The sequence below is a fragment of the Littorina saxatilis genome, linkage group LG4 (assembly GCF_037325665.1).
Source record: "Littorina saxatilis isolate snail1 linkage group LG4, US_GU_Lsax_2.0, whole genome shotgun sequence".
NCBI classification, from domain to species: Eukaryota; Metazoa; Mollusca; class Gastropoda; order Littorinimorpha; family Littorinidae; genus Littorina; species Littorina saxatilis.
In genome coordinates this window covers 13587063-13602528 of record NC_090248.1, presented here as the reverse complement: position 1 = coordinate 13602528, position 15466 = coordinate 13587063, and the positions used below count along the sequence as shown (strand labels likewise).

General features: G+C 41.9%; 2 protein-coding genes across 2 annotated transcripts in view; one reads left to right on the top strand and one right to left on the bottom strand.

Annotated features, from left to right (window-relative positions):
• Positions 1 to 14264, bottom strand: part of LOC138964015 (transmembrane protein 43-like) — a 156426-nt gene extending 142162 nt beyond the window's left edge. Inside the window, exon 1 of the mRNA XM_070335891.1 lies at positions 14130 to 14264. The gene's annotated coding sequence lies outside the window, so the exon portion shown is untranslated. The remainder of the gene's footprint in view (positions 1 to 14129) is intronic.
• On the top strand, positions 2335 to 2745 carry LOC138964546 (KRAB-A domain-containing protein 2-like). Its single transcript, XM_070336528.1, has one exon. The coding sequence runs from the start codon at positions 2335 to 2337 to the stop codon at positions 2743 to 2745; it is 411 nt and encodes a 136-aa protein (XP_070192629.1).
• Positions 14265 to 15466: the final 1202 nt, after the last annotated feature.

Genomic DNA, 15466 nt, shown 5'->3' with positions numbered 1-15466 from the left:
GAGTTTTTCAGAGGAGGATCTGAGAGAACGGGATGGCTCGTAGATACTGAGGGAATGGGACAAATAGGGGGGGAGTGATTTCTCAAAACATCTGATGCTCATCCTATTGTTGTTGGCACTCGGGTTTGTTTGTTTGTTTGCTTAACGCCCAGCCGACCACGAAGGGCCATATCAGGGCGGTGCTGCTTTTGACATATAACGTGCGCCACACACAAGACAGAAGTCGCAGCACAGGCTTCATGTCTCACCCAGTCACATTATTCTGACACCTGACCAACCAGTCCTAGCACTAACCCCATAATGCCAGACGCCAGGCGGAGCAGCCACTAGATTGCCAATTTTAAAGTCTTAGGTATGACCCGGCCGGGGTTCGAACCCACGACCTCCCGATCACGGGGCGGACGCCTTACCACGAGGATTGGAACTCGGGTAACAGGGAGCGAAGGGCAGTGCCCCACCTAGTGATCGAGTGCCACAACCCAGACTTTTCCCTTAATATATACATAGGTTTTAAACTCCTGCTTCCGGATTATACAAAACACATTAAAACATGTATTAAACAATGGCGACTGGACGTGAGAGGGAACAATAAAGAGACCAAAAAGCAATGTACTCACGTTAAAATGACGAACACGGAACGAATAACAGCGACGTTTCGACCTAAGGGTCTTCTTCAGGCACAAAAACACAAAAATACACACACAAAAAAGAAGAAGAAAGACGATAGAACAAATGAAGAGAAGAATAACTGACAAAACAACTGCACTGCACAAACCAACAAATGACAAAGACACAACACTTCGAATTAACCTAAAATAAATCTCATAACAAAATAATTGTGATCATTTTTTTTTTACAGGAATGTATATGTTTCTGTGTTTGTTTTTGTTTTAATACAAAAAAAACCCGTGATCAAATAATCAGAACTCTTTCAAAATACTCTGAATAAAATATATTAAATGCAATAACTTTTTTTTTTTTAATTCAAATAAATGTTTTAGTTTGACTGCATTTGAATAGAAACTGAATTCTGATGAAAGCAGTTACTGTAAAGTCATTTGAAGTCACATGATAAAAATCACATGGTTTAGTTGAGCAGACCACAAAGTGCAGAGCTAAAATATGTGTATGAATCTGTGTGAAAATCCAGTCCGTTTGTCCACAGGGATGCTAGGAAGCAGTCAAATGGGGTCGCTCAATCTGCTCAAATCCAGTCAAATGGGGTCGCACGGGCCGACAAATGGGGACGTCCCCGTTTGTCGGAAGCGTCCCCATTTGACTGCTCTCCAGTGACAATCGTCCCCATTTGTCGGTAAAACCACCTACACACACACACACACACACACACACACACACACACACACACACACACACACACACACACAATATTCTCGAAACTAGGAAATTTGCGAAATCACTGAACATTATAGTAAATTTGTGAATTTCCTGTTTTACTCAGGCATTTCACAATTTTCCTAAAAATTCTAGGAAATTTGCGAATTTCCTGAAATGAGCATGCCACTTACTGAACAGTGAAAAATGTTTCAGTACATTTGTAAAAGTCTTTTTTTTTTTTAAAAGAGTCCGTTTTCTTTATTTCACATTGTGATTTTGATAGATTTACTTTCAGAAGAAAAAAAAAAGAAAAAAAAGTTGATTTGAGCATGATTTGAACCGAACATCTTCAATTTTTGGGTCCAACCCGCTACACCAGCCACATGAAAGGAAAGTGAAAAGAAATCATAAGAAGTTTGTGGTGTTGGGATCACGAAAACTCATGTAAAAACAGCTCACACCTGAACTACCAAGTCTATATAAGCCTTTGCAGTTTAGTCCACGTTTGGTTCATTTTGCTCTTTTTATCTGCCTGCCTGCCTGCCTGTCTGGCTGGGTGGCTTTCTGTCTGTGTCCGTCTGTCTGTTTGTCTGTCTGTCAGGCTGCCTGCCTGTCTGGCTGGCTGGGTGGCTTTCTGTCTATGTCTGTCTGTCTGTGTCTGTCTGTCTCTGTCTCTCTCAAAAAACCAAAACGCAATATGTATTTTACCAATGCACGGAGTGCCCTACCACACATTTTGTATTTGTGTTATCAGGTATGACGTTTTCCAGTGTGGTGCTGTTGAAAAGCTCACTAAGAAGAGGAGTTGTGCCCTGTCTACTATGTCACCCGAGAAAACTTTCGAGGTCATAAAGCGCGCTCATATCTCGACGGGCCATGGTGGGCGTGATCGAATGATCAAAGAAACACAAAGAAAATATGTAAACATTAGTACCAAATCGCTCGAGCTTTTCAAGTCACCATGCGAGGAATCAGTGTCAGAAAAGAAGAAAGAGACCCATGACAAAAGGTGGAGTTGTTCGTCCAATCATCAGCAAGGAATTTGCATCTCGAGGACAAGTTGATCTTGGTGACATGCAGTCCATGCCAAGCAACGGTTACAAATGGATCATGGTGTATCAAGACCATCTTACCAAGTTCTGCGTCCTACGGCCTATTAGGAGCAAACGCGCTGTAGAGGTTGCAGCCCAGCTGCTTGACATCTTTCTCGTGATCGGTGCTCCTGCAATTCTCCAAAACGATAACGGCACTGAGTCCACAGCCAACATCATTTCAGAACTGAAAGATTTTTGGCCAACATTGGTAATATTCACGGGAAGCCGCGACATCCACAAAGCCAGGGATCGGTTGAAAGCCAATGGTGACATCAAAGACATGCTGGTGGCCTGGCTGGCGGACAACCATACTTAAGACTAGGCAACAGGGATAAAGTTTGTGCAGTTTCATAAAAAAAACTCTTCCCATCATTCGGGAATAAAGCGATCCCCCTACTCAGCACTATTCGGCAGCGAGGCTAGTGTTGGGCTCACAACATCATCTCTACCCTTTGAAGTCTTGAAGAATTTGGAAACTGAAGAAGATCTCCTGGCAGTTGTTTTGCATCAGCCATCCTCTGAATCCACCGATCCATCTCCTACAGAATCAAACACTCCTGCTCCTTCGGAATCAAACCCTCCAGCTCCTTCGGAATCAAACCCTCAGGCTCCTTCGGAATCAAACCCTCAGGCTCATTCAGAATCAAACCCTCAGGCTCCTTCAGAATTAAACCCTCAGGCTCCTTCAGAATCAAACCCTCAGGCTCTTTCAGAATCACACCCTCAGGCTCCTTCGGAATCAAACCCTCAGGCTCCTTCGGAATCAAACCCTCCAGCTCTTTCGGAATCAAACCCTCCAGCTCTTTTGGAATCAAACCCGCCAGCTCCTTCTGGATCAAACACGACTCCTTCTGAATCAAACGATCCAGCTTTTGGTTTGCAATCCCTTACTTGTTGCATGGACACACAGGTCATCGCAGATGTTTCAGGACAAATGTTGGATGCTCACAGTGATCAGATCAAACGGTGTCGAGCAGATGCTTTTTCTGGTCAAATGTCTCAAGCACAGCGAATGGTGAAGAGAAGTCGGGTGGACCTGAAAGCCGGAAGTTGGTAATAATGTCGCTGTGCCCGTGCCTCTGGTGGATCGTGGCAGAGGAGATCCAAGAAATATACTTGGTGTGATTTTACACAGGGACGTGGAAACAGACATCTTCACGATTGCGGTTAAGGCTGGTATCTTACATGGCGGATATTCTCGAAACCAGTTTGATTTATGTCCGCAGAGATTGCTAACCGAAGAAGATGTCTCTCGTGACAAGGCTGTGTCGTTGCGGTCAGCCGTGATAGAACAGTCAGCATCAGGCGGGCAAGGCTTTGTGAAATGCAGCTGTGCAGGGTCGAAAAAATGTAAAACAAATCGATGCAAGTGCTACAAAGCACAAGTAATGTGCAACTCAAGATGTCACAGCAGCCAATCCTGCACCAATAAATCAGACGCACCATGAAGACATTTTTAAGCGTCTTTTCATTGCCATATGTCTTGGTTTAAACACGGTTTTATTCAATCAAACATGAGACAATAATAAAACGAGAAATAATAGGGACACGAACTCAAGCGAATGCTTATATTACGTGCCATATGTCTGTGCTGTACATGCCCTGCTTGTTTTGTTTTTATCTTGTGTCATAATGGTATGTTAATATTTTCAAGCAAAAACGACAGTACAAGAGACATACAGAGAAAAGAAGAGAGAGAGAGAGATGAGTGTCATAATGTACCTTGTAATGTACTCCTTTAGATTTTATGTTAACAATTCTATGAAACATGGCAGTATAGGAGAGAGAGATGTGAGTGCCACAATGTACCTTTAAATGTACTCGTTTAGATTTTATGTTAACAATTTTACGACAAAATTACAGTTTAAGAGAAAGAGATGAGTGTCATAATGTACCTTTTAATGTGCTCGTTCAGGTGTTATGTTAAACATTTTAGGAAACATTACAGTATAAGAGAGAGAGAGAGAGAGAGAGAGAGAGAGAGAGAGAGAGAGAGAGAAGAGAGAGAGAGTGAGAGAGAGAGAGAGAAGAGAGAGAGAGAGAGAGAGAGAAAAAAAATGTTTTAACTTGTATTAAAGGCACAGTAAGCCTCCAGTAAACCATCACAGATACTGTCAGGCTTTTACACACAGTACACACACCGTTTCATTTAAACACTCACCGCTTGAGAACATCCTAGGTGCTCTCCGTAAAGAGCGAACAAATTAATTTTCAAAGAATTTATTTTTGCGTGGTTTATCTTACCCCTGAGCCATCGTGAACCCGTGTGATCCAGTTTCGCTTTTTCACAATGTAGTCGTCAGTTAGTAATTTGAATGCGACTCGATGTGAGCTTATCTGCAATAGCACGTTATTATGTACCTCTCACAATGCACGAAATAAACGGCTGTGGTTCACAAGAACTCTAGCGATGGCTTTTGACTGTTGAGAGGAACTGGCGATATGCTTAAACCGTCGTCTGCTACCAGAACCACTACCTTGCGTGACCCTGCTTCCTGGCTTTTCCTTTTTCAAACTTTCAAAACTTCGAATTGTACTGATCTTGTCTTGATGAAAAAAGAATTATTTTATGATTTAAGAATGTTTGTGTAACAAGCTGTCAATTTATTATTTAGATTTTAAAAGTTAGGTTACCGTCGCATGCTTCGCGGAGACGAGCGTGACCCGCCTCGGTCTTCGTGTTAGCCGAGATTATCTGAAGGTAGTCTCGGCGATGACTGTTCTTTTCGTTTGGTCTAGCGCCAAAACGCACCACGGTCCAAAAAGTGTCCGAGACAATCCGCAAAATTAATTCTTTAAAAATTGCTTGCTCTTTACGTAGGGCACCTAGGATGTTCCCGTTTGGTGAGCGTTCAAATGGAAGGGTGTTTGTACTGTGTGTAAAAGCCTGACAGTATCTGTGATGGTTTACGGGAGGCTTACTGTGCCTTTAATATAAGAAAACCAGAGTCATTAAATGGTTCACAAGCAACCAACAAAGCACTTGTTTCCATTCAAATGTGTTTCAGTAAATTTGCGAATTTCCTGCCCCTTGAAATCAGGAAATTTGCAAATTTCCTAGAATTTTTAGGAAATTTATGAAATCCCTGAGGGAAACAGGAAATTCACAAATTTACTCAAATTTTCAGTGATTTCGCAAATTTCCTGGTTTTGAGAATTTAATGTAACATATACACACACGGGACGTTTCACACCTTTCAGACTCTCATCAGCAACAACAACTAAAATAAACACTAAAGGAAAAAACAAAGGCCCATCAACTGGCACACCCAAATGAATTGGGAAGCACTACTGGGATTTTTTAAATAGTCTAAATGTATTTGGTCACATGTCATGAAATGAGTGCAAAGGTAGACGGACGTCAGTATGACGACGACGCATTCGTGACTTGAAAAGAAATAAGGTTAATTAGCAACTTGTTCCTTTTAAGAACACCTTACAAACGTTCCTCCCTACTGTGAATACAGCACAAAAGCGTGCCCTTTTCAAGGTTTGTAATTGAAGACAAAAATCAATCCCAAAATTCGGTTTCGCCACTGAGTGAACCCTATGGCCGTGTAAACAGTACAAAGATACTTCAAAGCCTATTGAAAATGGCCAGAACAGAACGAGTATTCTGTGGCTTAAATTGGCTGGAAAACTCCGGCCATTTCTTTCAGAACGCCGAAAACAAGTCCGCCGTCAATAATTATTCAGATTTCAGTGATTCAGAAAGCGTAGTCACACCAGAGACCAAAGTTGGCATCAGTAACGCTTTTCCTTGCCTTCTGTGAACAAACACACCGGTTTCTTCTGATACATGTTCTCACTATGCTTAATCAAAATGGAGAGAGAGAGAGAGAGAGAGGGAGAGAGAAAGAGAGAGTGTCGTCTTTCATTTAAAGGCAGGGGCGGATCCAGGGGGGGGGGGGGGGGTTCCGGGGTTTCCGGACCCCCCCCCCCCTAGCCTAAAAGCAAATAAAATAAAATAAATAAATAAATAAAATTGAGAATAAAGAAAAACTGATGGCTCAGATTGCTTTTTTTTTCTTGATTTTTATCAACAATTTTCCGGGGGGGGGGGGGGGGGGGCATGTATTGGCCCTTCAGAGCCGGTGTCACGAACTGAAACCTCTGCTGAACAATCCGTCTCATTGCGGTCAATGCGCATGCGCCAATCTTGTACTTAAAAAATGCGACCCTTTGACCGAACGAACCATGGGTTAGGGTTAGGGTTAGGGTTAGGATTAGGGTTAGGATTAGAGTAAGGGTTAGGGTAAGGGTAAGGGTTAGGGTTAGGGTTAGGTTGTTCACGACCTGATTAATCTCCCCATGTTAGCGCATGCGCATTGACCGCAATGAGAAGGATTGTTCAGGCAGAGTTTTCAGTTCGTGACATCGGCCTTTGTCTTCTAAGTGACGGTTTTGGAAAGTAGTTGGGTAATTTGTTGGCTCAGGTTGCACCAGGTCGATCAATTGTCCTTGTTTTGATCCAAATTGGCCCCCTAAATTTACTTTTTGGTAGGTCTATTAGGGAAAGTTGCTTGGCTAGGAGTGCACCAGATTGCTCCATTTTCCATGTTTTTATCAACATTTTTCCAGAGAGCATGCCCCTGGACCCCCTATATGAGGTTCGAACGCTTCGCGCCCCCAACTAAACGCTTCGCGTCGTCAAATTGTCCCTAAAAGAAATTTGGAAACACCCCCCCCCCTAAAAATGATGTGATCCGCCTCTGAAGGGCCAATACAAATTCAGGTGGTTCGTAGTTGGTGTAGGTGTCAATAATCTCCGAGCCACTGCGAGGATGATGAGCCGGGGGGGGGGGGGGGGGGGGGTGTCTGGAATTATCATATGCATTATTGAAGGGTCGTCCTGGGGTCGAGGACGACCCCTCTTCTTCAATGGGGTGAGAGCGGTGAACATGTGTCGTTGTTTGCCGTTCTCATGAGATCAGTTACTTTTGTTTTTGTTTTGTTTTTCCCTCCTAATTTGTGCATTTTCACAACAGGCTTTTTCTGTTTCATCTGTCATACATGGTGTCAATTGGAAAAAATACGAAACAAAACAGAAGTAACTGATCTCGTGAGAACGGCAGTGCACTCGAGAAGGTTTGGAAAAAAACACGGCAGTACGTGTCTCTTTCAACCCGTAAGGGGCCCCACAACATGTGGCAGACTGACCAATCCACCAAAGCGATTCGTTCCCAAGTCCGGCCTTCGTCGAAGATTGCTTGACCAAACCTTTTCAGTGCCTCAGTGAAACCGACGAATCTATGTTAACTATTAGTATTAATGCCTGTATTGTATGATGAATTGAATTCGATGTTTTAATGTGTATTGGGTTTAAAAGTCCTAATATAGTATTATAGTATGCCTGTTGTTAGTTGTTTAATTTGTTGCCCCCCAATCTATGTTACATCTTCGTTCTGTTTTAGATCTTTACGCTTTTATATGCGAGTTCTGTTTTATTGTCAGACTTTTTATGTGTAACTATGTGTCTATTACTTATCTGACATGTTTTTTTCATCTTTTAAAATTTTTGTTTTGTTGAGATTATCTTATATAACTATAAGTGGTCGTTGTCTATGAATTGTTTTTAATGCTTGTATGTTATTTCTTACGAGAAAACTTTTGATATGTAAAATGTTAAATTTTAATGTCTAATGTAAAGCGCCATGAGACTGCCATTTGGCGGTGAACAGCGCTATAAAAGAATGTTTTATTATTATTATTATGTGCTAAAGCGGGCAAAGTGTAGCAGACGACAGGCGGATGGACTGAGTTATCATGACTCACAGCCATATAGTTTGACCGTTTCTGGAATCTACAAATATATACACTCACGATCTCCCTTCTTCTCCGTCGCACAACTTCAGACACCTTGAAGCGTGATGATCATCATTCTCCTCGGTTAATACCCCAGGATTGTTCGTGAAACTCATAAACTACGGTCATATAGCTAGCGGCGCCCTAACTTTATTAAACGATGTCGGCTGGCTAGAATGAATGGAAAAAAGCTTCATAAGGTTTTTGACCCACTGAGCTACCGACAATGACAATAATCTATTAAGATTGGAGTTCTTTTCATGGCTACAGACTCCAGTCCTGAAAAGGCTTTTTCGGCAAATTGAAAACAAAGTCGACGCGTAGAAAAGACCTTTTTGATCGTGATCAAAGTTCTCACCATTGCTGAACGCAACAGGTGGTTTTGTTTGGCTTTTTTCCACTGAGAAGTACATTTGACAGCCTGTCTAAAAGAGAAACAATAAGATAAAAAGATAGAAAATGCGGTATTGCCCTTTGGACGTCAACCGCTTCTGAAGTTTTATAATGTTTACCTATCTATGCATATAAATGAGGCGGGTGTGTATAGAATATGGTGGCGCAGTATTATTGAATGGCAGTATTTCACTCTATGCATTTAAAATTAACAACGTCTCATGCCCGTATTTTTTTTGGAAAAATAAACAAGCCCACAATCAAGATCGGAGCCAAGCTTGCAATAATTGTATTGTAATACGGATGAACGGTTGAGTGCTTGAAAAAACATTGCGTGATCTCGAAGTCAGACAATCGAGCGTGCACTAACGCAGTTATAATAAACAGAAAACTCGGTCTGGTATGAATTTAATTATATTCATGATTTTGGAAGTATATAGATATGTCTGTTAAACAAAGAAAACGCTTCACTCAAACCAGTTGTTTCGAATTTGAATAACAGAGCGCTCCAAAACGTACTGTAAGGTATTCCTGTTGTGTGTTGACATTAAAACAACCCCAACCCGAACTGTATAGCTCTTGAGGCGATTAGATATAGTTTTCGGCCAGTTAAATTCCTTGAAAGAATTATAATCTCAAAGAAGTATAGTCTTTTAAGTTTTAAAAAGGGCTATCCCTTCTTTGTCTTTTTTAACCAACCTCAGCAAAATGGATTGAAGGAATTCAGATAATTATTCGTAACGTGACTGAAAGATTGCTTTACCCACGCAATATAAATGTATCGACAGGATTAAGAAACAATATATAATTATGTAGACAGTGTTAGTGGAAAAAACACAAAGAAAGCCCGTACGGGTTTACCTCACAACATCAAAGAAGGTTAATATAAGCGTACTTTATCTCTCTAATAGATATCGTTCCTCAGAAAACATTCAATCTAGTGCAAACGAAGCGTCCATCTCCCACATTCAATTACATATACTGACACATTTTTAAGTTGTAAAATAAATAGCGATGTGGTCCAAGTTTTTGACACCAAAGGGGAGTGATATTTATCAAATAGGCCCTTCCAGAACATCTTCTCTGTCTGGTTTCATTATCTTGTACACTGTGCTTTCCTAGCAACAACTCCGATCCTCAACAAGCCCCCCAACCCCCCAACCCCACCTTCTTCACAGTCTTTCTCATTTATGTCTCTTTAAACAAAATCGACTGGGTGGGTTTTTTTGGCAGCTTAACATTCCGCAGAAAATGCCGCTTTGAATAATGATCAAATAAGCTGTGTGTAGTGATTAGAGTGTCGTCAAAAACTCGGGCAGAATGCATTATTCTCAACTAAAAACGCTTTTACTGTCTTACCTTAAAAGTAGGTCAATGCGTCCCCTTCCCCTCTCCTTCCAATCTTCTCCTTCCCCGTCAGTCTCAGTTACAATAACAATAACAATAGAAAAGCAACATGTTTGTTGCCAACATAAATCAGCGTATACAATAACTTTAAAAAAAACAACTATCCCGCCATAACCCATTCCGTGCAACCCTCTCCTCTCAGCCTCCCCCCCCCCCCTCCCACTGCCCCCTGCCCTCCCTAAATCCCTTATTGGATTGGATGGATTGGATTGGATTGGATAAGATTTACAGTCCAGTGAGGTTACCCTCATGGAAATTCGGGCTGCTTTCTCCCCGGGGAAAGCGAGCTGCCATACATACGGCGCTACCCATATTTTTTTTTTCCTGCATGCGTGTATTCATGTTTCTTGAGACTAAATGCCGTGTGAGATGGAATTTTTTTACTTTATTCCAAGTCCCACGGGTATTTGATGGACATTTTTATCTATGCCTATACAATTTTGCCAGGAAAGACCCTTTTGTCAATCGTGGGATCTTTAACGTGCACACCCCAATGTAGTGTACACGAAGGGACCTCGGTTTTTCGTCTCATCCGAAAGACTAGCACTTGAACCCACCACCTAGGTTAGGAAAGGGGGCAGAAAATTGCGGCCTGACCCAGGCCTGAACACGCAACCTCTCGCTTCCGAGCGCAAGTGCGTTACCACTCGGCTCAACTATCAGAAATCACCTACCTGTGTGCCAACTGACTCCCGGTTAACAGAAGCCGCGCACACCGTACACTAAAGGGGGGAGTTAACGTCCTCTCAGAAAATGTTTCTATTTGGGACAAGAATTGGTGATACGCTAAGGACACCGTACACCCCTCCCTCTCTTCAACAATATATACCTGTGTCACCCTTGCAGGCGGCAGTTTGATCCAATGGCAATACTGTAGCTGGGTATCTATACTGCTTCGCACCCCTCGGGCATTGTGTGGGTCCCCCCGCTTCACATCTTCTCATAACTCGAGAAGAAAGAGAGAAAGAAAAGTAACTCCGTCATTGCGTTTCTTTTTTTCTTTCTTCTAAAGCTCGGAATGAAAATTCAATCAGGTGTATAAGAGTGACGTTTGTGGAGGTGTTTCTAGACGTACCGCAGAGCCGGCTTAGGGTGTGATTGAATTTTTTTTAATTTTTTTTTTATCTGAAGTTGGTGAAAGCGACCTCTTTTAAAGGTGCGAGTGACTTGAGGTGTTGCTTCACAACTCGTCGGATAACAGATACGGAGTGATGTGGATTCTGTGATTCCCTTTTAGTTGACTTTTTTTTATGAAAGGGATATTTCGTGAATTATTGTGTACACTCCAAAGATTGATCTTATAGTGAAGATTTGATAGTTTTGACGAGTCGGTTAGGATCTTGAGGCAGACTCTATTTCTCTTGGAATTTATTTTGTGTTGTTCGGTGCGGGGTGTCCTAGTTTCAAAGAAAGTCAAGGTAAAATGTCTGTCATTTTTTCAGTTCTGTTTGTTTGTTTGTTGGTAAAATTCTTCTCGTTATTATTTTTCACCTTTCTTTTTATTTCCTTATTTTCTTCTTTCTTTCTTTCTATCTTTCTCTCTTTCTTTCTTTCTATCTTTCTTTCTTTCTTTCTTTCTCTCTTTCTCTCTTTCTTTCTTTCTATCTTTCTCTCTTTCTTTCTTTCTTTCTTTCTTTCTATCTTTCTCTCTTTCTTTCTTTCTATCTTTCTTTCTTTCTTTCTTTCTTTCTTTCTTTCTTTCTTTCTTTCTTTCTTTCTTTCTTTCTTTCTTTCTTTCTTTCTATCTTTCTCTCTTTCTTTCTTTCTATCTTTCTTTCTTTCTTTCTTTCTCTCTTTCTTTCTTTCTTTCTTTCTCCTTGTTTGCATTATTCTCTCTCAGAAACAATACATTATTTCACAGGAGTTTTCATGCGTATTCATTTGTTAAACAAGATTTCTAATGAAAAAAATCGAAAAGAGCTGTTATTGTTGCAAAATGATTGTGACCAAACACCCATAATCTTCGCTAATCATTCAAATAATTGCAAGGTCAACATCCTGGTTTTTTTTTAGTTTTTTTAATTTTTAATTTTAGTCTGCTGGGAACGTGGGAGGTTAGCATTATAAAGATATATATATAGTGAGCAACAGTTATTTTTTTTATACCACAGTATCAGGTGAATAGGATGTTTTTTGGGGGATTATTTCACGTTCTTTGGTAAAAAGAAAGCAATTACATTTGTTTTTGTAAATTGAGATGTATTTGCTCGTTTTCAATCTGTTGTCAGCTTTATATGTGAGTATTTTGGATCATCATAATTTATTTCATACATAAAAGTGTATTGTTTATTTTTTTATTGTATTTAGTAACAACACAATTAAGGAGAGGGGTACGAAATACGGGATATAAAACACAAAACTCTTGGGAAACTCTTTTGAACGCACATTTGTTTGAAAGCGGTTCATCACAAAATCTAGACTCGAAGAAAAAGATTTGAGTCAAACAGCTGTGCTAATGATCCCAAAATGTGATTTTATACAGTTTATCGTTTGTGTGTTTGTGTGTGTCTGTTTATTTGTCGGTCTGTTTGTCATCCGTTCATCCGTCCATACTGTCTGCCTGTCTATGATTGTGTATGGGCTCCGCGGTATTTCGGTCTGTCAATCCTTCGTCTGCTGTTGGTAACAATGTTTGGTCCCTGTTTGCATATTCGTCGCTCCGGTTTTGTTTCTGTGTTTTCTTTTCAACTGCAAGGCACTGGCTGCCACCGAAGTGCCTTTATTGACTCTACTATGTGGATTAGCCCTTAGGGTAGACGTTTTGAAGCTGACGTTTCTCAAAGGCAATCTGTCGGAGTCTTTCCAACTAGGGCGTATCAGTGTTGAACATCTAGTCACCCCATGTCCCGTTGCGTACCCATAAAGCTTGTATTACTGTTCCGAGTCGGCGGGTTTGTCATGATTGAGAATTATTGATCAAAGAGCATGTTCTGAGAAGTTGAAGTCAAGTCTCTGTGCAGACGCGTTCCGTTAGACAACTGTGCACGCGTGACCAAACACGTGTGACATATAGAATACTATAAGATGTTTGATGGGTTGTTGACAGACCAGCTTTTTTGTCGGTCCGAGGGGGAGCATATTCGTTTATGTTGAGGTAAATATAGTGACGTTCGGATGCGTGCACACACAGTGTCACAGAAGCACAGGCGTGCGTTTGTGCTCCAACACACAAGCCACACACTCGCACACCTATACACTCTCACATTGTGTACCCAAATAAAACATCACATTTGGAATAATTATAAGTCATTCAATAAAATAAAATATAGGAAAAAACCCGGACACACAAAACAGAGAAAGCTTGGAGAGTTAGAGACAGGGGAATATATAGCACAATAAAACTCAGAAAAATCCCCAGATCAAAATTAATCTAAAATACATCTTCGTAGAAAATCAGAAAGTTTTTACAACGGCATTTACGAAGATAAACCCGAGACTGTTTTCGACGCATACAACGTACCCACAATTTCCATAAACGTCCCATGGTAATTCGACTCTCCTCTTTGGCTCATACTTCATGAATACAAATTCAACAAAACGGCGCAGAATTGGCCGTGAAATAGCCGATTCTTGGACCGTTAAGTTCACCCCTAACGTGACATTCTATAACTAATACACCTGCCATGATTGCAAGCGTGACCAAGTGTATTGGAGTTCGTCTTTGTTGGTTGCAGGAACAAATCTGTTGGGAGAGTGGCTGGATAGAAGAGAGGGGTGCAGAGCGAGAAGGAGATGAGCCGACATGGAGCATGGTCTGTTTGGTCCGTGGTGATATTATTCTGGCCAGCCGCTATGGGTATGTATTTATTTCTATTTTATTGATCGTTACAATGGTACATTTTATATCCCAATCCCTCGCAATTTCTTCCAAGAATATCAGTTTTTCTTACCCCTGTTAACTGAGCGCTCCCTTCTCTATTTTACTGTCTTCTACCCCTCCCCCACACCTACACACACGCACGCACACACACACACACACACACACACGTACACACACACACACACACACACCCCCCAACCAGCCACCAAACGGCCACCCAACCGCTACATACACACACACCCACGCACACACACACTAACCACAAAAGAGCATACCTGATTCCATCCTAGACTGAAGTATTTTAGCACCCATATCTGAAATGAACACGCCGTTAAAATCTTCTTCTGTAATAAACACAATGCACCTACTCATCGAATAGACTAACACGTCCACCAGGCATTCATATTGACTAAACTAGAGACAATGGATTGATTGTAATATGTTTGCGTTTACCGTTAGATTGAATGTCTGCTGTAAGAAGTCCCCGGCAGTAAACAGGCTGTGCAGTATGAAACCCTTCCGAAGTGTCAAACAGATGTCAAGAGCTAATAGGTCGTTGGTGGCAATACAAACTAGTAATTAATCTGCACCATGTGCAGGTACATCTGTGTTCGACATATCGATTAAACATACACACGCGCAGGCATGCACGCTCACACACAAACAGACACTCGCGCGCATGTAGGAACACTCGTACGAACGCACGCACAAACGCATGCACGTACACACACACACACACAAACTCACACGCACACACACACCCACACACACACACGCACGCACGCACGCGCACTCACACGCACGGACGCACACACACACACACACACACACACACGCACGCACGCACGCACGCACTCACACACACTTGCAATATATTTACTTTATTCCCACCGATTTACGAACGCACGCACGTACACTCATACGCACGCACGCATGCACGTACGCACACACACACTTACACACACACACTTACACACAAACACACACACGCACGCACGCACGCACGCACGCACACACTCACACACTCACACACACTTGCAATATATTTACTTTATTCTCACCGCGCGATGTACGAGTTCGACAAGTGACGAATATATGTGGCGCATGTCCATGCATGAATAAGTACAAGAATGTGTATACCGACCCACAATGTTTTCTTGCCCTGATGGGGATATAAATGCCCTTCTTAAATGCTCGTGTACGAAATAAAACAGAAACTACAGAGCGTTTGGTCCTTTAAGTTTTCATGCGGTATACGCACAAGCTTTCTTTTACGTGCTAAACACTTTACGTTTCACCTACCCACAATCACCTTGTCTGTTGTATTTTTGTTTGTTTCCGTTATGGGAAATGTCGATCTTGGGGGGTGCGGGCTGGGGGAGGGGTGGGGGTTGTTGGGATTTGGGGGGGGGGGGGGGGATTCCGTGGAATTGGGAACGGGCGAGGTCAGGGGAGTGGTGTAGGTCTTTGGAAGTCACGGGGGTAATATTGGGGTGAGGAGGGTGGGGGTGGGTGGGTAAATGCGGACGGGGGTAAAGGAACAGACCTCCTCGGTACGTATTGTCGATACACTGTGAATGATCTGAACAATGAATACGGATTCTTTACATGC

Coding starts and splice junctions, on each gene's coding strand:
- LOC138964546 (XM_070336528.1), top strand. CDS start 2,335: ATGACAAAAGGTGGAGTTGTTCGTCCAATCATCAGCAAGGAATTTGCA.